The following is a 27142-nucleotide window of genomic DNA, read 5'->3' on the forward strand; positions in this document are numbered from 1 at the left end:
GCCCCCCGAGCTGTTATGGCCACTCGGGACGCCTGAAGAATAACACAAAGTTTAGTTGGTGAATTTAATACAGCACAGCCCTATACATGGTGCTGCCCGTTCTGGCCGTAACGGTTTGCCCGACGCGACTAGTCACACGCGTAGCTCACTTCCTCAGTGGCGGCTCACGATTTTATTGCGCGTGAGGGGCAGACTTGTACACGTGATGCGATAGTTACAAAATACACTCTGACATGGCACACAATATCTTGACGAACAATACACTACACTATTACCTAGCTCTTAATAAACTGGGCTAGCAGCACATAGGCCCGTGTCTCCGGCGACTCTACGTGATGTCTAGGTGTGTCCCAGGGACTGAATCGTTATTATGTTTGGCGGCGCAATGCCGTACGACGATGATACATAAACCCTGACGTGACAGATAACACTTGGACGAACAACTATTTCACTGATACATTACACTTAATAAACTGGGCTAGCGACACGTAGGCCCGTGTCTCCGGCGACTCTACGTGGTGTCTAGATGTGTCCCAGGGACTGAATCGTTATTATGTTCGATGGCACGCGTCGCCTGCTGGCTGCCCCGTGCGGGCCAAAACTAGGTAGCCGGTAGGCTAGGTTGGGGCGTGAAGCGCCGACGTAAATTCACAAACTCCCCACAGTACTTACGTATGACGTAGAACACTCATCTTGGAGCACTGATTTAATTAAGTTAAGTACCTCATGGTAAATTTAGGCCAACCGCGGAACTGTACGTAAAAAGGTTGAAAAGAAATTACACTATTGAAAACTACATGTCGGTGAAAGCAAAGGTTGAAGGTTCCGCGTTGCGCGCAGGCTGCCGGCCTGGTTGAGCTCTCGAAGGACACTGCCGGTGTCGCCGCGCGCGACCCCCCGCAGCCCTCCCGCAGAAACGTGTGAATTTCGCGGGAAACTGAAGCGGCCAGGTTCGGGACAAATCGCACAGTGAAATATGATTTTGCAAGGACTGAATTATTAATTAATGAAAAATAATGCTTAATAAAAACCTGTGGAAAACATAATTATAATAATTTGTTGTAGTGCGGCGGAAGGATATGCCACACCCGGCCGGATCCTTCCGCCGGCGCAGCACTCGTTGCATGGCGTTCGTCTCGTCGCACGCACTACCCTTTGCTGCGCGCACGGGCGCGTTCGGTGCACACGCTTTTGCGAGACGCGGATGAGGCATAGCGGTCTATGCGACAGAGGAGCATTGGCGGTCGGCGTCAGGGGGGTGTTAAGAAGCATGGCCTCCCCCGGAAAAATTTGGATTTTAAGGTGTAAAATAGTGCTATTTTAGCAGTTTTCGGTTCTTAAATTTAAATATTGTAATGGTAAAAATTGTATTAATTTTAATATGAAATTTGTTAAGTGATGAATAGGAAATTAATGAAATATTTGGTGCTATGGGTGGGGGGGGGGGGGATTAACCCCTAAACCCCCCCCCCCCCCTGGCATGGTCACTACATGACCCATTTCAAAGTCCCAAGTTGAATTAGTATATGTTGAGTGGTTCGCACATTCATTCAGCTTATTGCCAGCCCAGTGCAGGAAAAGTTCAAAGTCCTGCGGTTAATCCACGGTGACCGAGGAGGGGTCCACGAGGTGTGTCCCTTCAACAAGGTTATAATGTCCAGACTGCAAAAACGCCAAGAGACTTAGGTGAATTAAGTTACGTGGCTTAGGCTCTAACTCAAGCCGAATAGTGGCCGGCCGCGGAGCACAAAGCAAAAATGTTGATGATAAACTTACACTATTGTAGGTATTGTCGGTGGTGGCAAAGTGATTAGAGTTCCACTAACTTATGGGAAGCCTTTAAATTAATTAATGTCTCGTGGATGGAACAAAGGCGGGCCCGAAACTCAGTTGGTTTTAACTGAAAAAGCAAAATGTGCACATTTGGCCTAACCAGTGGCCCAGTGTTGAAGAAGCTGCAAAGTCCAGCGGACTAAAGTTCGTTACATGAGGTCTGTGTTGCCTTACTATTACAGAATACTTAAATTACTTCAACCATTTACATTTTTTTTGTTGCAAAAATAAAAACTGTATATCCAGCACACATTACTCTTTTTCCTTACACCAAAGCCCAGATTGGCTGAAGCTACTCATAGGAAAATGCATTGCTTTAGGCCTCCAAGAAAAGTATTCCTGGAATTTTGTTGTTACTCCTTGTAAGATCAAATAGTTTTTCTATCAGTAATTGGTACAGGAGCCTAATTTTACCATTCAATTAATTTTATATTCTACATTTTCCCCATAAATACTTATCATACTTGAAGCAAAAAAAAAAAACTTATGGGTGTGAACAGACGCAGAAAAATGTTACTTAAATTAGGTAAATGAAAATTAACCATATATTGAATGTATCAAAACATCTGACTAAAACACTATTGAAATTAATCTATCAACATTTGGTTCGAATATTTTTTTTTTCCTTTCACTCATTTATTGATCACTTCATATTTTTCTTGTACTATATAAATCACTTACCTGAGATACTTTGGTTTGTTTCAGGCATGTAAAGAAATTAACAGCCTCATATTAACTCCTTCGATGGCCCTTGTAAATTAGCAATGATTTAATGAATCCTTACTGTAACTACTTTTTTAATGCTGCGAGTCTTGTTTGATGTCTTGTAAAATCAGATACTAATTTTTTTTTAATATTTCAATGTCAATATTAACTTTCCTGATGCTTTCAGTGAGAAAACCTTATTACTACAAAAAGGCTTGAATGTTAGTTTAAAATTTTTATCATTGTGGTTTAGAATCAATACTTTTGCATTTTATTAAGATAGTTAACACATTATTAATTAATTAATGAACATGGAAACTAAACTAACAAGTGTAAAAATTGAGAGGCAGGAAGCAAAGCAACAAAGAAGATTTTGGGAGGGGAACATAAACTAAGAATGTGCATAAGGTATTTAACTATAACAGCATGTATTCAACTTTGAGTCAGATGAAACCAATTCTGAGTAGAACCTAAACACTTAACAGACAATGCTGGTAAAAAAAGAAATAATTTTTATCTTAGTGGATTTGGGTAATAAGGCTTAAATAAATAAATTATGAACATGATGCAAGATTTTTACTTCATCAGTTTTAGCATTATATATTTACTACTTTGTTCTAAAACAACATAATGGGTGAAAAATCATCATCACATAGTCATGAAAGTTGTAATTCTTTGATGCCAGGATTAAAATTTGGAATTTACTGTTGTAAATTCATATTGTCACAAAATGCCTGTTTTTACAATAAAAACATCTGTGCAAATTTTTTTCTCTCTTCTGAATGCAAGCTTAAATCCACATTCAAGCAATTTATATATTTCTCAGTTTGACAAAGTGTTAAATCTGTGACCTTTGCTTGATATATGGTTATATACTGATATCGTCCGGGCCTGCGGCCCCTTTCGAGTCCGATATGCCACCGCCCAAACACCACCCACCCTCCATTCAAATCTCCCGCTTGCGTGCGTGTGTGTTGGTCGCCCGGCAAGAGGGCGCTGTAGAGCCAGTGCGCCGCACCCCTAAATATAATTTAATTCATCATTGTAAATTGTTTCATTGTTTCCCGAGTGCGACATGACGGCAGATCGGCCGGGAGAGTTTTTATGTACTTTTATTTTGAATTGTGTAATTAATTATAAGGACATTTCCGGACATTCACGAAGCACACCGAAGTAAACTGAAGCCAGACAATATTTAAATATTTTCCTTAATAATTGTAATTTCTATTATCCTTTTTTTTTATATTCAGTAAATATCACGTAAATTTTTAAGAACCTTTTTCATGTTGCTTTAGTTCCCCGTGGCACGGAATCAAAAGTACCATTAACAGCAATTGTTTTGGCGGGAGGACGCCATGTTAGGCTAGCAGAGCCCTGAGTTCAGCCCAGTCTTCCGCCATCAACGACCGAGAGCAGACGCTTCAGCACTCCGGGGACCTCACCGCTTGTTCAGCACTGCTTAGTAATTCTGTTCATCTTTAATTCTTTTCAAATATTTTTTCGTTTAGTCCTCGGAGCTTCTCTCGGTCGGGGGACTGTTTTAATTATTACCATGTGACCATTATCAGTCTTTTCTCAAGTTCATACGTAAGTCGAGGTGTGACCACGTGGTTGGTCACTGCACTTAAACCAATTCGTGCCGCGAGCGTTTGTTACAGTTTAAATTGTGTGCGTGTGTAATCAAAGTTGGCCAAATAAATAAGGGTGTGTAAATTTAAATGAATTCTTTTATTTTTTAAATATGTGTGACCATGTTGAGTGTGACGGCGTGTGGGACGCCTAAGAGCCCACTGCGTAGGTGATAGCGTGCCCGACGCTGAGAGCGGGCAAGTATTTAGTACTAGGTTGGCTTCAGGGGGAAATTAAAATCACGTCTCACATGGGTGACGTCACGACCCTGGCAGAGTCTCTCATAGGTCCGTGCCCGTTGCAAGGTGGCGCCCTTAAAATCCGAGCATTCATCGAAAACCCCGCTTATTAAAGATCAGAGGCTACGGCCTCGTAACATTACATTGATTTTAAACTAGATTCTAACATATATTGAAATGCCTTCATTTTCTGTGAATAGTAGATTAAAAAGAAAAATTAAATGTTAGGTATCCTTTGAAAACAAATTTAACACGATACATTAATACTGAGTACTAAAATTAATGAACAAGTTTAATTTTTTACAATTGAGTATAGTGAATGCTTTACAACTAGATAATGAAATGATTTTGGAATAATACTTAGAGAAAAAATTCTTGTCAATAATTGCTCACAATTCCACCTGTTTCAACTGCCATATCAGAATAAATATTTTGTGGTTGGTGGCTTTCCTCGGAGGATTCCCCATTACCCCACCCATGCACTCCATCAATGCTTCAATTGATCTCATCGCCCATCATCTGATAGCCTAATGTTGACGAGTCGAACTCAATCCATTTCCATTAGCCACAGATACACACATGTCCAGTCAAGGAAATTGAGGAAGCAATCTGCCATGGAAAACAAAGCAGGATGAAGAGACCAGGATCCTTGATGCACGTTTTAACATTTTGCTTTTGCCCTGACATATCTTATAATTAGAGATGGTGATTTATAGCATTTAAAATAATGACATTTAGCATTTTGAATTTGAAATTTAGCATTTTGTAGCATTTAAAAAACACAATTTAGCCAATTCTCTCATTTTACATTACTGAAAAAAAGTATATTTTTAAAAAAGAAACTCTTGCCGTTTTACCGAGTTTTTTTCTTCAACCGACTTCTCTGTGAATCTTTTTTTTTTGCAGTCTGATGTCCCTCAGATTTAATGTGCTTTTCAAGTAAATCTTTTTTTTTTTCCATTCCAGATGGCGATTACATAAATTAAAATTGCGCATTAAAATATTCGTATCACTTTCCTATAACTGTTCACTTTTCTATTCATTTATGCGATTGCGAATGGAAATGACGTTTCGTCCCATTTTTACCACGAGAAATAACAGTATACAACACATTCACGAGTATGCACGTATTTGTAAACACGCAACATTCCACAGACTACACAAGAACGCGGCTTTCACGTGAAACACAGCCAGAAAATGGGACTTACAATTGTTAGCGCAACGAAGCAGAGATGTCGCAATATGGTGGCCTAAAAACATGTACTCTGCAAGATGACGAACAATCTTCCAGCTAGTTGTTCTTAGCTTTGTTTACAATCGCGAGGCACGGATGGCCATTCTACATTCAATATTTACGAACAATAGTAGTTGTGAATGACGTGACAATAAGATACTTGTGCTGAATACGCCATAAAATGATGGTTTCTTTTGATACTGAACTGAAACAAAATACAATTGGTAAATAAATTGTGTAGAGTGAAGACGAATCTACGTTTTTTACCTTGATTTCGCATTTATCTCGGAATAGTCAAGATTTAGCATTTTATAGCGGAAAAAATTTAATTTAGCATATTTTAGCATCTATTTAGCAAAAACTAAAAATCACCATCCCTAGGTAAGGAATAAAGAAAGCTAAATACCTACTAAATTCAAAGTTTTGCAATTTGTTAAACTCCACTTAATTTATCTACACATTTAACTTTTTTCCTATGCTGTTTTAATTGTAGTTTGAGTACACAAGCTTGATGAAACTAAGGGCCTAGGGGTATTTAATGTACAATTATTCAAATCCCACAATTTATAGTGCATAACTTGTTAGATTTAAAATGGATTTCTTTGCAATAATTGTATTTTTTGCCCTATAATTAGAGGCAAACAAAAAAAATTCTGAACTCAACCAGGCCTGGTGCCGGCTAGGTGCGGCAGAACATCTAATTCTAGGACATGAAAACTGCCTAATATAAAATCAAGCCTTTACTACACAGATATAATTAAAACAATCCTCTTCCTGATTTTTTTTATCACTAGCAAGGTTTATTCTCTTGCGTTTAACTTAAGATTCCTCATCTGTTATTTTGAAAATGTATTCTCGATTCCTACATATAAAAAGTTAGTTGTAGCTTCATTTTTATAACTGGAGATAAAAGACTTTTGCTCTTAAGCGATAAATTCTGAAATGGATCATGACTATGGGGTTATAAGCATACATTTATTAACAATTTCCTGCCTAGAAATGTAAAAAAATTGAATTTTGTAATTTTTATTTCATTTTTATATTTAAGTAGGCATAAAAGGAGACCATAATTTTTTCCATTTTTTTTTATTTATATTTAATATATTTTTTAATGATGGGACTTTAAGTCCTGACAGGCATTTATCATATGTCCAGCTCAACGAACAAAAAAAAGGGCGCTCCAGACTGGTGCAGCGCTGCCGTATTAGTGCTGCAACCTCTCGGCTGTCAATCGAACTTCTTCGACAACTGGCAGAGCGGAGCTATACAGGGACCCAGAGGTCCCGACAGGCAGCATGTGGTTTCAAACATGCACACACTATTTCTATGGGGCTTCAAACATTGTGGGACTCACAAGTACCGCCAGGCAGGAAAGGGTTAAAAAACAGTACTAAATAAGTGTTAAGATTATATCATTAATAGGGAAAAGATTTCATGGTTTGGTTGGTTGATTTTGTTTTTAGAAAAGGAGATTTCAGTGGTTTTGGTTTTAATTTTATACATTGTCTTTATTTCTGAAGATAGTGTATTATTTAACAACAATGAAAATCAACATTTCTCAATTCTTACTTCAACGTTTTTAATGCTACATGATGCACTTTTATAGTAAAATAATATGTAATAACAATAAGCATATCTGGGGCAAAAAAACTCAAAAAAATTATATAGGCAAATCTCTATGTATTTGAAAAATGTGCCAATGTCAATGTAAAAAGTGTTGCTAATAAGAAATGCAAGATCAAACAAAATAAATTGCATTAATTGAATTTACTATAGCAATAAATAATTATATTTTTGTAATTTGAGGCAATTTTTACAAATGTTTGGTTTTTTTGATGATTTGTCGCATTTTAGGGCCAAATGATGCATTAAAATGTTAAATCGACAATTTAAAAATAATCCACCATTTTCATAACGTTAGTCACAGGTTGTTCTTTTCTTGAGCAAAAAATAAATTGCTATTTCAATAAACTTTCATTTTATTTGTGAAAATTTCAGAGGCATGCAGCAAACAAGTTTATGAGACACTTGTATTCCCTCTATCCGACTTCAAAATACATATTAATATATGAGTTCTTACAAAAACAATAATAAAAAATCACAATAGTTTATTATGTAATATTTAGTAAGTTTGCTTCCACAATATACAGTAACAGAATATTAAATTTTACAATTATTTCCAAAAGTTTTCCTAGCTCCAATTTAATCTTAAGATAATAACTTTAAAAAACACACTTTGTTTTGTACAGTTATTTTATGAAATTCTTAAAACTAAACCAAACAAATACAACATATAAACAAGCCATAATAAACAGTAGACATTTGCTGAGCAACTACAACTTCAATTATGAAAGCCACCAAAGCCACCAGTAAACTTTTTTTTTTAAACATAACTATGCTGACCAAATACAAACTAGAAAACAAAATGGAAGGAATGTTTCATAGTGTTAATAGGCATCATATATGCTCATGTGCCTATCCATTAATTTGAGGGTAGCTCATTATTAAATACCAAATGTAATCTCATATGTCATAAAATGGCACTTTTATATTTCTATCGTGCTCAATACCACTCAGAGAGTTACGGGGCATTTTAAAGAACTTTTCTATTTGTATACCACAATAATTTAATTTTAAATACCATAAAGGATGCTGAAAATACATACTACACAGCCAACTTAAATTTTACACCAGAAAGTACATTTAAAGTATAAATGGAAGTAGGTATTTGCTTACAATTATTGTAACATTTTTAGACATTTTGTAGTGAGTTGAACTAAAATGAAACTAATCAGATAAATGCCATTGTCAGATTCAGCCAGGTGACTTTATAGTTTATTTTAGGTAAAACACAAAATTGTAATGAAAAACAATGTACAGCATTCCAAAACAAATAATGAAAAAACACAAATTTTACCAAACAAAAATTACTTTTGTCAATGCAACCAATGTTCTACAAACATAACTGTCTTACATTTTGTGTTTCTAATTTAGGCGAAAGGGACCTAACAACCAATTAGGGTTTTTGACTCATCTACAGACCGCAACAAGAACAAGAATTAAATTTGTTAATTTTAAAGAAAATGTTGTTTATAGTCTGAGTCAGTACGTAGTGAATGTGTTGTAAAAAAAAAAATGTTTCATGCAAAGGTAAAAACTAGGCTGGTGTGGTTTCTAGATTTTTGAACCAGCTTTACATTTTAACCCAAAATCAACTTTTGAAATCTTACATTCCAATTATAAAGACCAAAATGTATTAACAGTTAAAGTAAACATATATAAATGAGTGCTAAAAACCCTTCAATTATAAAATGAGACTGTATCAAAGTCTTCAGAATCTGGAAGTCAGCAGTGATTGATGAGGTTAGCATAAGCATAATCAAAAAAATACAAGTTTTAGGCTAGTGCAAAGGGTGTCATCATCTTTACTGTGTTTCACTAACCACTTAATAATCCAGCAAGAACGACTTCAACTCAACACTTAGAAACAGAGCTTATGTTGTATTTATAAGAAACAGAATTAGAACCGGGGTTCTTGACGTAAAACCAAACAGGAATCAAATTGACCATTAAAATCCAGTTCTAGTAAGAACTGGCAATAAAACTTAAAAGTGAACCAGTAGCAAAACTAGCTTAGACTTAAAACATAGTAGTAATAGTATAATTTGTTAACGATAAACAAAAAAGTTAGCAAATTTTGCAGACTGTAACATAAGAGTTTGTGAATCCTAATTTTATGTTTTTAATGAGAACGAATCAAGTGAGTGAGTGAGTGAGAATGTACACGCGTGCCTGCATGCACAAGCGTAACTCTGTTCAACTAAGTGGATTTATTAAGTTTTTTCATAATTTACCTGAGCAATCACAAATTTGGACAATCACAGGTCAAACAAAAAAAAAAGAAGACATAATTAATTCAATTCTGTAATGAGGCCAGAAAATGCAACAGATATTTGGCCCAAGTAAAAGTAATTAAGATAAGTATAAATTAAAATAATGCCAATGCCTTTGCTGTATTGATAATTAAGTGGGTTTCATAACAGAGTATTAGTATTGGTGCAAATGTTACAATAAGGTACATCTGGGCCTTATTAAAAATACGTAATTTAATACTTCTTTTTAAGCCAAAACAAAATCAAATTTATATAAAATGGGAAAAATCAAGTGTTTGAAGAGTGATTACATGTAGCAATTAACAGGAACATTTCATTGATTTGCTTTATTTTTGTGCTCGGTAATAAGTGTTTCAGTTGGTCCCCACCAACTCTATTTAATTGAAACTATTACTGTCTTAGTGCAAGTCCTTTCATTTATAAACAAGCATTTACTATTAAAAAATGCATTGCACTTGAGAAAGTTCTTGTAAACACATTTGAACAAGAAAACACTTATTACTATTAACAGAAAACTGAATACACAAACTTTGAAGAAAATGACTAACATTGATTCATAATGTAAACTATGTTTATGACCAAATCTAAAATAAGATATTTTCTCCACAAAATATGTTATACAGTAGCATTATATTAACATAATGGTATATAAGTTTAACATCCTTGATAGTTGGCTGAAATAAGAAATACTTTAAATGTTAAAAATATAAATATTTTTGGCTGATATCATTGCGCAGTGGAGTTATCACAATTTAGTACAAAAAAAATTTAAAGTATTTTTCATTACTCTAATGTCAGCAGTCATCCTTTTCATGCTTATAGGCTATTTAAAATTTTGTGCACACACTTGGGTAGCAAGATGTCTCTCAGTAGTTCTAAAACTGGCGAACAAACACTTCACTCAATGCCACCACATTTGTCCATCTTCACATAAGTTTTGCACACCATTTTTACTATAAAATCATTATTCAAACAACTAGAATGTCAGCAGGAAAACTACAAAATAGAAATTAAGTTCTTTGATATCTATATTTTTTAATTTACAATATATGTACAACTAATTCAGCACAACGTACATTAGGATGAAGTGTGTGAAAAATGCAATGATGAAAACAGAGCTAAGACCCTAGTCCAGCTAAATTTTACACGCACAAACTGATTGTGAAAAATTAAAAACTTTCTCTGCTGACTAAATGTCTTTACTATCTTCCATTTCATCAGAATAATACTGATTGTCATAGCTGGAAGCAACGGTGGCATGCTTCAACTTCATGTGCAGATTGAGCCTCTGTTTGAGCGTGAATGCCCTGGAGCAGAGACCACACTTGTAGGGTCGTTCGCCCGAGTGAAGGCGGATGTGGCCCAGGTAGTTGACGTGACCAGACAGGACCTTACCGCAGTGGGGGCAGGTGTACATGCCTCTGTGCACCATCTGGTGGGTGCGGAGGGACTCCACGGACGTGAACACTTTGAGGCACCGGTCACACTCCAGGACTTGCTCGTCGTTGTGCCGCAGCACGTGGACTATGAGGTGCTTCTCCGTCACAAACACTTTGCTGCACAGTTGGCACACGTGGGAGTTCACCTTCGTGTGGAGGCGGACGTGAGCGACCAGCGCCTGCTCGTTCACAAACACCTTGCCACAGTGCTCGCACCGACCAGACTGCTTCGCGGAGCCCAACAGCCTGATCATTTCCACGTACTTAGCCGGCAGATTGCTTTCATCTGGACCGTAATGACTCTTAGCATGTTTAACTATCCTGTCCAGCTCATCAATCTGCTTGTGACACACTTCGCAAGTGTGAAATTTCTCCGTGGTATTGGACTCTTTGAAACGTTTTGGACTCAAAACAGGTTCACTCTTAGAGTTGCACTTCCGGCATGTTTTTCTATGCAAATCGAGCATGTCATGGTCGTTGCGTTCTGAAGACAGACATTCCACGTAGTGACAGATAAATGTGTCTGCTCCGATCCGCTTCTTACAACCATCACAAGTGACCGCTTTGCAACTGGAGTGCATGGTGCTTACGTGGACTTCTAATTGATCCAGACTAGCATATGAGACTGAGCAATCAAAGCAGATGTATGCTTCTTTGGCAGTATTTTTGTTCACGTCCACAACGTGCTTGCAATCTGAGCCATTCTCGCACTGATTGCAGGCAACGTCATTTTCCTTCACGATGACTTCTTCCAAGTCATCGGGAGGAACGTGGTTTTGATTACTGGGATGAAGATTCCTGTGAGCAACAAACATGTCTTTGTCGCAAAACCTCATGTCGCACTCTGTGCACAGCAGGCTTGACGAGTCGTCTTGCAGGTTCGCGACATGCTGGTCCAACTCTTCACTAGTGGGAAACTGACCCCCACACAAGGAACACACAAAGTTGACGCACATTGCATTAGGCTGCGAATCGTCAACCACACTTGTGTCATGTGCCACGCTGTCAGCCGCTGAATTTGCAGGGAACATGTCATGCAGGGGGCCAGTATCTCCATCTTCACTGTATTTTCCTACTTCATTCCAAATATCTTTTGTGCTGCACATTACCTACGCAAAGTAACACAAATGTATCAATATTATGAACACACATGAAAATAAAATATCCCTTAACTAAAGAAAACTCCAAAGAGCTAAACATTTCTAACTTCCAAGAAAGAGCAGTTTCAATTGAAATATCTTATATTTGAAGTAGAAGTTAGCTTTGAACATTAGCTTGTTTTAAAATCAATATATGTATTTGACACAGTAATGTTAATCCTAATACACGTCTGCCGTTTTTAAGGATTGAATTCGTGTTCACGGATATTTGAAGAGTGAAACGGATTAGTGGAAAAACAGCAACATTCACGGATATTTACAATGGTTGGGCCAATATTTTCCCATGAAAATTGTATTCCTGTAAATGTTTACATTTTACTCCGCTATTAACACTCAGCACTCTGACAGTGAAAAACTACCATCACGTGTGGTGCCACAAAACTTCCAAGCTTTATATCAACAGACCAAAAACATTTACCAAAAGGTACTATTTTACAGAAATATATATTTTCGTGAGGTAAATGTTTTTGTTATGTTGACAGATTAGAAGAGTCATGGCAGTACTCTGTTCTTGAATAATTTGCAGTTTGAGTTTTTGACGTCATGTTGTTTAGATAAGTTAATATGGCTTTTAGATGTGTTATGATGGAGAAAAGACAGCCATCGCCAAATGAATCTTGTAGAAAATAAAGTAATCATAAAATTCTTAACAACCATTAAAATAGCAGATGCATGTAAAAAAAAAAGTTTAAACGTTTGTTTTCCTGAAATTCGAATATAATGTGACAGGGTGGGTTGAAAGATCTTCGGAAGCACGAAAGTATGTAAACATTGTTCATACGGCAATTGATAAGTTGTGTAGCAAAGTTAATCTTTGATATTTTTTGAGGCTTAAGACCAGACAGAAAAATGACTGATACATTAAACCTGTTACAGGATAACTTTTTGCATACATAAACAATAGAGGGACTTTCCAATACTGAATGCCCTTGAACATGTAGCAAATAATTTTAATAGTATATATTTATATTTAGTAAACAAGGAAAATACTGAGGTCACCTGGATTTGAAATAAAAATTTTATCTTGTATTTTATATTTGCACTTAAAGCATTTAACGAAACCTAATGGTTTATTAGGTGCAATTAGAGAATTTTTTTATGAAACTTTTTTTATAAAGTGCTATGTGTGTACCTTCTTGGGTAAATTTTGAAAGTTGCAGCTTATTGAAATTAAGTAAAAAATTAAGGAAATGTTTTGGCTTGTAAAAACAATACCAAGTTGTTTGCTGTACACTTAAACTATCACAAATGATTTTTACTTGTAAACGTTGTAGAGTTGCAGCTTCCAGGAAATAAGTCAAATAATTACTAGATAAAAGGTTAGCTAAGTTACATTTGCTACATTAATTTAAAGTCACTTTTGTTAAAATTGTAATTTACATATTATTATTGTAGCTTAACCTAACCAACCTTTCACTTTAGTTTCTATTCCCCTTCATTTCCATAAGTTGAAAATCAACAATCAAGAAAATTTAAAAAAATATTTTTAACACCAGTTTATCAAAAAATGTGGTATTACTTAAGCCTGAACATATGAACATTAGTTTATCTTAGTGTTTCAATAAGCCCTTACTTTCAACATGCACACCTATTATTTTACTTTGTACAATTAAATTACCACAAAACCTAAAGTGAATTTAGATTTTGAATATTACAAGATTTTTAAATGCTACATACAGGATTTCGAAACAGATCTCAGTGGCAGGCTTGCAGAATAAAGTTACTGATTTTTTTTTTTTTACTTAAACTTATTGGTGCTATATAAAGATTTGAATTTTTAAAGAACTGCTAATTGTATCGTTTCATACAACACTGCATTCTGTATTGATTGCAAGATTAACATTTAAACAATTAATTACTTTGATAAGTATTTACCACCTAATGGCTACATAAATTTGTCTATTTTATTTGGCTGACAGCATGCCACAAGCTAAGAAAAATAAATAAATAAAAACCAGTAGATTAAACACCTATTTCAAAACAACCACATTCTAAGCATGTGCTCCAAACTTCTTACTCAAGCAATTAATTTACAGTCTAAATGTTAAGATGATATAATAGAGAAATATTTGGGCAACAAAACAAACAATTAAGTTGCAAAGTACTCAGCATGATTTATTATCACTGATTACACAGTGTGCAAAAATTATGTGAAGATACATCAATACTACCAAAAATTTGTATGAGAATAATATGGTGTAACATGGATAAAACTATAATAAATCCTTTAAAAGATGTTCTTTATACAGAATTATTTTGGTAACTAAAGCTATAAATATGTACATAATCAACCAAAAGTTTTTCTGGTTAATATTCCAGATTTTTTTGTTCCTCCAAAAACTTAACAGCTTCAAGTTCTTACTACTCCAGACACCTTTTTTTTTTTTTTTTTTTAAATTTAAAGTATTACAAGATTTACTACAGTTTCAGAAGATGGTTCTCTTTCTTCTTCATAATCCTTAGGTCGCAAAACGACAACCTGTACATTAGTGTTTGATTCTTCATTGCCTATGACCGAAACATTTATACAACTCAGTTCATTGCAATGGACTGTCAGCTCTTGATCCGATTTGAAAACCGCATTACAATTGGGACAAGCAAGCAGATCATCTACAGTCAGTTTATGCACATCATCCACCAGACAGTCATCATTGAGCAGTAGATATTGATCGGGACCAACCAGCAAATCATCTCTCGGCAGCTGAAGACTGGTCAATTGCTCATCCATTGGCAGCTGATACTGGTCACCGGAAACAAGAACTTTATTTTTGGATCCTTTATGGAAAGAGTTAGATATTTGGCCCTTTTTACTAATTTTCTTGATTTTTGAAGTGTGTGCATTTGTAATGTGCCTCTTCCACGTCTGTTTATGAGAGAAAGATTTAGAGCAATGACTGCAGGAGAACGGCCGCTCTTTGGTATGAGAGCGGACGTGATATTTGAGGAAGTGCTTCCACGCAAACACTTTATTGCACTCCGAACAGGTGTAAGGCTTTACCTCGCTGTGAGAGCGTCTGTGTATGTAAAGGGCCGTAGGACCGGTATATGCCTTGCTGCAGAAAGGGCACTTGTACGGACGTTCACCAGAGTGACTGCGAATGTGGATTTCCAGCAAATTCTTAGTGTAGAATGCATTACTGCATAAACTGCATTTGAAAGGCCGTTGCCCTGTGTGACGCAGCACGTGCAACTTCAACAACGTACAGTTTTTGTAGAATTTGCCACAGTACTCACAAATCAAATCTTCTCGCTTCCGCCTACGATCTAGTCTGAATTTTTTTAGCCTTTGAAGGATCGGTTGGTAACTTTCTGGAAGAAGACCGTCCTCTTCGCCATAATGAGTCCTCGCATGTAAAATAATATTGCCAGTTTCACGAACAGTTTCGCCACATACCTCGCACGTGCGACTTTCTTTCGCGCTCGGATCGTGGAGACCACTATGCTTCCTTAAAGACCCTTTGCTGGCGAGAACCCTCAAACACACACCACACATAAGGGATTGGTGACGGTGGTCAGATATCTCACGTCTTCTCAAGCTACAGCAACCACAGTAATGACTCAAAAAAGTCCCAACAAGCACTTGCTTTCCACAAATATGACACAGTAAGAATGAGTTTGGGTCAGGGTGAAAGACTTTCAGGTGCTTTTGAAACATTTCTAGTTTGGCAAATGAGGCCAAACAGTTGATGCAATAGTAGTCTTTTACATAACGGTGATTTTTCTTGTGATTTGCCAAAACTTCTTTTTGATTAAAAGCCTTAATGCACCAGTTACACCGAAAGATTTTCTTGGTGCCACGTCTATGCTTTGTAATGCTGTCTGGGCCCGTCAGGACACCGTTGCTACCTTCACAAATACTAGCTTTAATTTGTCTGTGGTTGCCTTTGTGCCACAGCAAACTTGCAAACTTGTTTGAGCATTCATCACACTGCCTCAAGTGCGCCACATAATCAATCTTCTGAGTAAACTGCTCCAAACAAATTGGGCATGCAAAATATTCTTTTGATGATCCTCCCTCCATTTTTCTCGTCCTCCGACCAACCATCGCATCCTGCATGAAATAATATAACATGGTTGGTTCAAAAAAAGAAAACACAGAAGACAAACTGACCATGAAATTCATTAAAGAATATTAAGACAGCATCAATATGAAATAGGAGAAATCTCATCTCTTATTAAAAATTTAATATATAAAAAAAGCATTATTGTGCCCAAATTATTCAATTTTATAGCTATACTAAGCTAAACTCTACAACCAAATGAACTACCATACTCTCATTAAAATTATAACCTAAATAATTTTGGATGGGAACTAGGTATACTTGAAACATTAAGTAATTAGGAAACAAAAAAATTGCAAGAAAATTTCATTCCTCATTTAAAAAAAAAAATTTAACAACTGAAATCTAATGATACTTACATTGTTCAGTTTTTCTGAATCAAATAAATAAAGATACTAATGTTTTATCTTACTTATTCAGGTTTGCATATGGGCAGATTTAGCTACCTTCAGAAACTTTAACAAAACTTCACAGTAAAAACCTTTTTTTATCCCCTTTTAGAAATTTAGCCTCATTGTGTGGTACTTGATGTGACAATGAAATAAATGCTCTAGTTTTTATAATGCTAACACAATCTTACATCAAGCAATGCTAGGAAATGTCACCATTACTGGAAGTGTCACAAATACTACTTTACTATTAACCACAAATCTCAAAAAGGTTTTCAAAATATTGTTATGAGCATACTAGAGATGGGTTCACATGACAGACAGCCCATTGGGCCAGCAAGCCAACCAGCATTCCCATTAGCCCCCGGGTGGGGCGTGAACCATTAGCATGGCACATTCCCTGTCAGATTAGTGGCAGTCCTCAATACCCTCTCACTCCTGCTTACCCCTTCCTAAGCGCTTTGTCACTGAACCCTCAGTCCCTCAGGATGATTCTGAGGACTCCCGGACGAGTGAGTAGTTCAAGACAATGTGTCGGGACAGAATTGCTAGGTAAACAGTGTTGGGACAGAGATGCTAGGTAAACAGTGTGTTGCGACAAAGGTGCTAGGTAAACAGTGTGTTGGGACAGAGGTGCTAGGTAAACAGTGTGTTGGGACAGAGGTGTTAGGTTAAGAGGAACACAATAGGGAGAGTCACTGTTGAACCAAGTTCCAGAGAAGAGAGCAAAGGAGTGATTAGTTAGTGAACAGACATTTTAAATGTTGTAATTAAATTAATAGCATAAATAGTAGTTAATAATTAAAACTTTATTTAATGAATTGGGCTATCTATTTTTGAACCTGTTTTCACAATATTGTAACAATATGAATGTGTGTTAACCATCATCAGCATACAAGAAAACTGTTTTTGAAGTAAAGTACTTCATTAGGGTTCTTTAAATACTTAATATTAATCTGCAGATGTTGTAATAATCAATGTTGATCATTCTTAATGTACTTGCATAAGTCACATCTGCAAACAATGTAAAAAAAAAATACTGATAGTATAACTGAGGTTTGTCCTCACAATAGTGAACCATTAAAATTTAACCATTGCACTCACAAGAACTTTATTTTTTGATGCTACAATGCTATACTAGATATTAAATATTGGCACTGTCTTGACATTCTTAAACCATTTCATTTATTACTTGTCATGTGTTCATGTGTTTATGTATTGTCAAACACAAATTTCTAAACTGTGTTAAAAATTTATAGTGTATTTAACACTTTCTATTTAGTTGAATCAAGTAATATTTTCCTGAGAGCATACAGATAAGAAAATTATATCTTCCAGCAATTTTAAATATCTTCCAACTACATGCATGCATTGATAACCACACATCTCTGTTACCACGCTTTTTAATTTTTTTTAATTTTTAAGATTCCTTGTTTTGTAATGTGGGGATATACAAGTTCCAATTGTTTTGCTTGTTTGCTTGCTGTAATTTACACTGTTGTTGGCTATGCTATTACCTAAGGCTACAAAAGACAAGCATTTATTCACTTACCATTTTTTGAATTACACAGATGAAGATGCAAATGCACTATGTATAAAAAATACTTACATACCATGAAAACCCTTAGAATTCTTTTCAAAGGACACACAGAAAAAAGTATAAATTGGGAGAATATGTCTGTTACTGCTCCAAATCTTGCTGTGCATGCAACTTTAATTTTTTAATGCAAAAAATACACAATCCGACAACCGAACAGAAAAAAGTTGTAAAATTTGACACAAGTGTTTGAAAGAGAATTTACAAATGAGACAGCTTTGTATTTCTGTCAACTAAATAAGTAAATTGTATATACTAATGAATAAAAGATTTCAACTTTAGAAAAACCTCATTTTGTACGGCAAACAAATTTTTTTTTTAAATATCTTCTTACTCTAAAAAAAATAACGTATTTATGGAGAAAATTGTGGGACAGAAATATCTGACTATTAGAGGGGAAACGGTATTGTGTGGGAACGTCTTAAGTGAGTTTTACTGTATTTGCAATGTTTCATACCATTTAACGAACACATTAAAAAAAGCATGAAATTTATTTCCTACCATCATAAATAAAGACCTGAAAGTTACAACTTAATATTTTCCCCTTACATTAAAAAATTTAGACATCTGCATTTTTATTCATGCAAAACCATAAGAGAGACAAGATTTTTCATACCTCGAAAAATTATTTCCAGCCTTAAATTACAAAATTACTGTAATGCAAACAATTTGGTAGAAAGGTTGACTTAGTATTACAGTAGAACCTCGATGATACGTTCCCGTTTCATACATTTTCCCGTGTCATACGCCGATTAATTTTGGTCCCGCCGAAAGTACTGTATTTACAATGGTTTACTTTCCCGGAACATACACTTATATAATCATTAATTTCCAGTTTCATACATTTTTACGAAGCGGAAAAATCTTAAAATTAACTAATTTTTTTGTTATATTCCTCCTGATAAACTATGTTTTAATGCTTTTATTTTGAAAAACGTTCATTGTTTACCTTTGAACTTCTGTGCGTCTGTGCTGTTTGCGTGCTATTGCGAATGTAGCCCGGGCTTAAGGCCACTGTTTCTCATGTCGGCTTTACTTGATTATGGACTGTATTTTACATTTTTGGTGGTTTTATTATATGTATATACAATGATTAATTCATATCTTTCATTAATATAATGCAATTATTTAAACATTATGTATTTGAATTTAATCTGACATTGTGCTTGTATGCTAGATTGAAAAAAAAAAAAAAATTATTATTGCCATTCCCTTTTCATACACTTTCCCGCATCATACACCATTTTTGTGCCCTCCGTTGAAAAGTGTATGACAGGGGTTCTACTGTATTTGTCCAGTCATATCCATATTAAATAATTCAAAAGTTAAATGTTTAACATGGAGATGAATCCAGTCGCGGAACGCGACGGCAAAAAGCGTGCCAGGTCACAAACCTTGTCGGGCTGCTGCGACGCGTCGGCCAGCTGGTGGCTGACGGTGACCCTGTAGTGGCGGGACAGCTGCACCAGGGAGCTGAAGCCCTCGTCGCACTCCTCGCAGCCGACGGGGAAGCCCTTCACCCCGTAGTTGACCGGGGCGAGGTCAGGGTGGTGCGTCCGGCCGCTGCACTGGTCGCAGGACAGCACGCTGCCGCCGTGGCAGGCCTTGCGGTGGGCCACCAGGTTGCTCCACGACACGTACGAGTTGGAGCACAGCTGGCACGAGAACACCCGCTGCTCTCTGCGCAAGCGGCGTCCCATCACCGTCATCTCGCGCAGCACAGCTCAACTAGCATCATGTTGACAGTTGTGAATTAAATGTAACTAACTATCCAATGATAAAAAAAAAATTAATAAATAAGCACTTTCAAACGATGACTCATTATAACAGCTGTGGAGTAAGTGAATAATTAATTACAGCTGAGAGAGAGGGAGAGAGGGAGGGGGAGAGGGGGAAAGGGAGGGAGGTGGAGAGGGGGGAAGGGAGGGGGAGAGGGAGAGGGGGAAAGGGAGAGGGAGAGGGAAAGGGAGAGGGAGGGGGAAAGGGAGAGGGAGGGGAGAGAGTGTGGGAGGGGGAGAGAGGGGGAGAGAGAGGGGAGAGGGGGAGAGGGGGGGAGAGAGAGGGAATTAAGTACTGAGTAGATATGAAGAATTTTGCTTGTGAGAGAGCAAGTGTAAATATACACCCTGGATAAGTTCAAGTTAAACGATGCAGTAAGACCCGTACTTTCATATTTCAATAAATTTTGTCCTACTGTTTTCCAGCACTTTGAACACCAACTAATGGTCTAATAATTATTGATGCTACATCACAAAATATATAGGGTGGCACCACTGACTTAAATGGCTGAAGACCAACCTTACATATAAAGAATAATTTTTTTTAAAAGATGGACTGGAATATTTTTTGAGTCATGATAACTGTCTTAATGTGTTTTATCAACTGAAATGGAGAACCTCAACACATGCATGAAAATACACATAATTCATGGATAAACAAAAGTTTTAAGAACTACCATCAAAATGTAATAAATATGACAAGCCACAAACATTAACTGGACATAAAATTAATGCTTTGGATTAGGGTACAATACTAGCTCTACTATGACTACTTTATTCAAAATTTTAATAAATTAATATTGAGCAGAAACTTTGATGAACAAAAGTACATATTCATTTGCTTTCACTTAAGTTGTTTTAGAATGATTCTGTCTAATTACATTCTAAAAAAAATTGATTCAAGTTTTGACCTAACAAAGTAATTATCTAGCATGCTCAAAAAGCAACTACAGCAAGGGCATAACTGTACAGAAGAATGTTTATATAAAGAAAGAATCAAAAGTTCTGGCTATTAAAATTAATGGAAAAGTCAAGAAATTCCACTTGAGATCAACTAACAAGCCATCCCCAATAACTACAAAATTTTAGTAAAATTAGGAGACTGTACTTGTGGTTGGCAATGTGTGAATCAAACTCCTCCAGGTCGTCAAACATTTCTTCACAGAAGTCACATTGGATCGGAAGAGAGACACACATGCCATGCATTGCAAACAGCACATCTTCATCCAGAGTTGCAGGGTCGAACTCAGTATTGTTTGTACCTTGTTTGTCTGACATGTCACTGCCTTCAGGTTCATTTGAACTGTAAATTTAAAAAAAAAAAAAGTTGATAAATTTGGTTAGTTTCTGAAAAGTAAAAAGACTTAATTTTTCTAACACGTACCAAATGAAGTACTACTAAAATCTTAAGCGAAACTAGCTACTCAACCCAAACAACAAACTTTTTTTTTTAGTCACCAACCTGAAGAATCACAATCTACAAAAATTGCACATTGTTTAAGTTGTACATGCTGCGTCACACAAGGCAGCGGCCTTTCAAATGCGGTTTATGCAGAACTAGCATCTGCACGAAAGGGTCTATGCAACTACTACAAAACTCACAAACAATTGTTAATATTAAAACAGGGGTCTTCCTTGGCCACTGGCAGATTCGGGAGGGGGGGGGGGGAAGGCATAGCGGCATGGCCCCTCCCTGAACAATGTTCAGATTTTCTTCTAATTCCATATCAGTGATCATGTACAATATGATAAATCTGAAGAAAAATATGACATGCTATTAAAAAAAAAAAAAAAAAATTGCTAAAACTTCTAAAGGATGTTGCAAAGTTGGACTGACTAGCATTTTTCAGAAGGTCGCATCTAACAAGGTTACTTTCTGGAAGTGCCAAAGAGAATAAAGCACAAGTCAAGGAAGACTGTAATTACTAACTAAAGAGGTCTGCATAGTCCATGCTATTTTTTTTTATACTGGCTCTACTGGCAGCGACTAGGAACAAGGCAATGGAACCATATTTTCTTGGCACCTGTGCAGAGTGAATTCTACTGAGGCTACTCTGAAGAGGACAGGCAATCCCAGTAAATGCAAAAGATTATTTCAGTGACATTATTGTAGAACATAAAATATTGCTGGAGCTAACTTTGTGATTAGATGGGAAATATGTAAATTAATATAGTTTAATAAAATTATGGGCATAAGTTTAAAAAAATAAAATTTCCCTGTTAGTAATTCTAAATTTCTAAGCACTTGGAGAATATTTTGCAACAGTGATTAACTACAAGTTCTTAATTCCTTAAAATAAACTGTTACTCAACCAAGAAAGTGACACAAAGGAAAAATATTTTTTTGAGTTCTATATGAATCCGTAATTTTTTCCAGTTTCTCATTACAGTAGTACCCAATCCATTCATACACATTATCCTGAAAGCTTAAAACACTTACTCTTTGGACAACCTTAACTCAGATAGCTCTGCAAATTCCTTGGATAACCTTAATTCTGATGTTTTTGCCATTTCTGTGGACAGCCTTAATTCAGATTGTTTTGCAGGATCTATGGACAGCCTTGATTCAGGTGGTTCTTCAGTTGCTTTGTATATCCTCGATTTAGATGGTTCAAACGTCTGCGGTTTGACATCTGGTACTGTCCCTTCATCAGCAACACGTGCCTAAAACAAAACACTCTTAGTAACCACAAACTATTATTGAAACAATGTGGCTGTCCACTAAAACAAAGTTAATTGTCATGCAAATTATGCCCATACAATGTAAAAAAACCATCAACCCTATGATTAGGGCATTCTAGGTCTTGGGGAATACAGTACACAGACATCTAGACAACCATAACTTCTCAAACTGCAGATTTTGATTACCTATAGATTTTAACTTGTAAATTGTTCCTTTAACCAAGATACTGTTACGATCGCGCTTGGCTGCAGTGCTTGGCGTCGCCGCGCTCGTTCGGCCTGTCTGCGCCCCCTTCCACCCGCATCCTCTCCCTGGTATCTCGTGTCATACTATCTCGCGACATCCTGACCGCAGCGCGCACCTGCCTCAGATCGAGTTACTTAAAAGAGGCCGCACTGCGGCATAACAGGACTCAGACATGTTTATCGGCGCGTTTTGTGGGAACCCGATGCTTGTTGCGTTTATCGGCGTTCTTTGAGCAGCCGCCGCATCCTTCGACAGGACTCACGACGCGTTTCTGGACATTTCGACGGTGAAGGTCGCGCAATATCTCGGAGACATGCTCGACTGTTCTGGAATGGAACCCAAGGGCTATATAAGGAGGTTGGGCCGACCTTCGAGTCAGTCTGAGCAGAGAGTTCAGAGTGAAGTCGGGAGTTTTCCCGCGGCGGAATTTCCGGGCGATAGAGTGGCGAAGTCCCTGGACGAAGGTTCCAGGGCGAAGAGTTCAGTTCCGGGAAATAGTGTTGCGGGCGCGGCGAAGTTCCGAGCGAGGCGTCGAGTGGGATCTCGGCGAAGGGGAAGTGTGGCGGCGGCGGCGGAGTCCTGCGATGGAGGACCACGAGGGGTGCTGCGGTGAGAGTTGCGCCAGAGGTGCGGCCCAGCGAGGCGTGGTGAGTGTGAAAACGAGTGACTGGGGAATAGACATTTCTTTAAGTGTAGTTAATTATTTGCCATCTTAGAAGATTAATTGTAAGTGACATAAGTAGTGGAAATAAATAAAACTGTGTGTGATAAAAATCTTTAATTGGGCTATCCTTTACGAACCCACGGTAAATCGTAACAATACAAGCAATTATATTACCAACCGATTTATTTTAAAATTTATTTATTAAATGTTTGTTTCTTTTTCTGAAGTAAAAATTTATAATTGCTTTTAATAAACATTTTTACTTTCCAAACGCTGTTCAAGATAAGATGAAATTTTTTTTTACAAGTGACTACAAGGAACATTCAGACTTGTGAAGCAAGGAACAAAATAAACAAATTATTCATGTAGCACAAAACTAGCTCATAGAATTAAATAATTATTTTAAAAATTTTATACGCATATTAAGTAGTCAAGTCTCAAAAACTCCTATACAATACACATCAAAAAGTTCTTACCTTGAATAGTGTGAATTGACACATTTCCATGATACTTAAAAACTATGCACAACAAAGAAGCTACGAACAATTGTATTAGCATTAGCCACACAGAACAAATTTTTGTTATTGTGTAGAAGAAATCTTCACACAAGCATGTACATGTTATAATTGGAAAGGAATTACTGTAACTTAAGTCCACAGTTTGAAAAGTTAATTTTTTTTAAAACTAATTAATACACTGTACCTGTACACTTATATATTGTTAAGTATATTCATAATTATGTACGTATTATTTGAAGGAGAGCAAATATTTTTAACTAAACCTACATACCTCATCATCTTCTGACTCTGAATTGAGCACCTTCTCCAGAGAACTTTGGGTCTGTTTGAAAAATTCCATCATACTGTCACACATGTTGAGTTGCACCACACACTTGTCACAAACATGTTTGGGAAGTTTGTCATTTTTAGACACCTGCAAATATGAAATAGAAACTAATTCTCTACCAACACAAATCCCATTTAACAGTTTGCCTGCAAGTTACAGGAAATTAAAATATTCTGCAACCAACAAGTATAGGTAGAATTTGTACTAGTGAACTAACATTTAAGATATTATTTATTGGAAACTACTGCAAAGTTTTGTATACTTCAATGTGCTAAAGAACCTATTACATACTAAGGGGGCAGGCACCTAATCCAGTTATGGAATGATGTTCTAACTCAAAGAGTATAAACAGAATTCAAATTTTCCACAGTGTCTGGCTTGATCATTTGCCTAGTTATATTAGGTAACTGTTAAAATTGCTTTCAAAAAAGACCATGTTCTGTTTGTATTAATTTTATTATCAAATATGCATTTTGTGATTTAATTTAAAATAGGGCGAAACTTATCCATAAAAACACTCTGAAAAACAAGGTTCTGCTGTTAATTTTTAAAACTAAAGATTTCACCAAATTTCATTTTAATGAACTGAGCTAATTCAACTGTTTTATCAAGTAGATAAAGTAATTAATTGTAAATACATATTTCCAATCAATTAGAAAACTTCTATGCTAACCAAAACATTTATAATTGATAAAAGTCATGTTTCAAGGGGGGGAAAAAAACTTTATTGGCAACCAAACCATTTTTCAATTAAACAAAACTGTTTCTAATCAAACACAATTCTTACCAATCCAACAATATATTAAATTGGCTCAATAACCATAATCATTAACAATTTCTCGTGCAAATTCAGCTAATAGCTTCAATGTGCAGTCTCCACTGTCACAGGCCAAGTTGTAAATTCAAGAGTTGTCTAAATCTCGCTCATAACTTACACCTCTGCAGCTTGCGTGCAGAAAAAGTGTTAAAGTTAACACATTGAAGGAAACGTTTGCAAAGAAAAAATTGGAAGAGAGGTAAACGTGGCAGAACTGATCACCCAAAGCTCATTAATTGTGCAAAGGATGAAATTAGCAGTGCTTCAGTGCCCAAAGAGAAAAGCAACACCAGACACAAAATAAAATTCCTGGGATATTAAGGAATTTCAGTCCGACATTTCCTTAAAATCTTTCCTAATCGTGCCAAATTGCCACACACTATGTGGTTCTCACAATCTGCCGAAATACTGAAACTTCGTGAATTTTTTTAGGGCAAAGGAAAGGAAGGGGAACAACTTGGAACTTTCACATGAATTGTTTTTCTTCAAAAATTAGCTGCCAACAATTGGGTTCCTACAACATGAATGACAAGCAAGAGTAAAAGATGTACCTACCGTAATTCGCAGTAGATGTTCAAGTTTCTTGCAAAGTTGTAATCTGATTCCTTTAGCACTGAAAATGGGTGTTACATCATCCTTCAACTGCCCACACAATCGACACAGCTTTCCGACTGGCTGTTCACCCGCTTTTGCTTTCCCCATGTCTGCACTGAATACTTTATCCTCCGAGTCTGTAGTCAAACCTAAATCGTACGTTAACAAAAATCAAACAATTGAAGCATAATCACAAAAAAAATGTCCTAGTTTATGTACTTTGGCACACCCAACAAGTTCTTATGCAAGGCTAATTATTTATTTTCATTCAAAATAACTTTTAATGCAATATTTTCATTTATAGAGCTTCCTCTTTTAAGTATAAATAATTATCAGTAGGATCAGTAAACCCACATCAGTGATTTGGTTGCACTAAATGTAATCACAAAATTCTTGAGCAATAAAACATTTATATTGCAGCAATGTAAAATAATTCCTTTAGTAATACACTAGCACTCCTGAAAGAACAATGGCTACCTCAACAGATTGAGTATAGTCAATCTTATGTTACTGTATTTGTGTTGTTTATTTAAAGCTTTTTGTGATCAGAAATTTATAACATATGTCATGTGACATGAAAACTGTGTAATAAACACTGCAAATTCTCGACATTATCAGCAACCTTTTCAAACTAAAAAATATAAAAATAAAAAATTAACAAAACTTGCAAAAAATTCAACAAATTCAAAAACCACTTTTTATATATATAAATTCTATTAAATCTCTCAATATTCTCGATGATAAGTTAAATATGATACTAGAAACTAAACATCTAGTTTTTTTCTAACTTTTATGTTATTTTATTTTGGTTGAATGCAATGATAGCAAGTTGATGATAGAGAACGTGACTTGTGGCCATGATCTGGCCCATATCTCTCTCTTTCTGTTTTCCCTGTAATGGAAACATGACTATCTCTTTTCTTTTTTCCCCCCCACCCCATTTATAACCAATGAACAAAACCAGGATACTGAGAAATAAACACATGGTAACTGTCAAGAACACACTATGTTAAAAACAACAAAAAAAAAAGCAGGGGGGGGGAGGTAACTGAAAACACACATTTTTTGTACTTCCTGACAATTTTCCTAAACATACCGTATAGGGCATTGTGATATTCTAAGCAATTTATGAGTTTTTAGAGGTTACATTTTATCAGATAAGCTATATTTAAAATAATGGTTGGTTAGGTTAGGTCAGCAATACTTATTACATATCAAAAAAATTTAATTAATGTAGCTAACCTAACCCAGCTCACCTTTCACTTTTCAATAAATATTTAGCAATACATGTGGAAAAGTAACCTTTGGAAACATATATTCAAGAAATTAAACTTT

General features: G+C 36.1%; 1 protein-coding gene across 9 annotated transcripts in view; it reads right to left on the bottom strand.

Moving 5' to 3' along the window:
* Positions 1-7601: 7601 nt before the first annotated feature.
* The window catches only part of LOC134543136 (zinc finger protein 569-like), a 58709-nt gene continuing 39168 nt past the window's right edge, over positions 7602-27142 (bottom strand). For 7 of the 9 annotated variants that reach the window (XM_063387977.1, XM_063387978.1, XM_063387979.1 and 4 more), the window contains 6 exons: positions 25769-25956; positions 24340-24483; positions 22398-22621; positions 21066-21260; positions 19574-19859; positions 12088-16183 (listed from right to left, as the gene is read on the bottom strand). In XM_063387977.1, the coding sequence (XP_063244047.1) occupies positions 14531-16183; positions 19574-19859; positions 21066-21260; positions 22398-22621; positions 24340-24483; positions 25769-25956 (2690 nt within the window). In that variant the 3' untranslated portion in view covers positions 12088-14530. The other 2 variants (XM_063387985.1, XM_063387982.1) reach the window with 1 other exon arrangement.

The sequence above is a fragment of the Bacillus rossius genome, assembly GCF_032445375.1.
Source record: "Bacillus rossius redtenbacheri isolate Brsri chromosome 9 unlocalized genomic scaffold, Brsri_v3 Brsri_v3_scf9_2, whole genome shotgun sequence".
NCBI lineage: Eukaryota > Metazoa > Arthropoda > Insecta > Phasmatodea > Bacillidae > Bacillus > Bacillus rossius.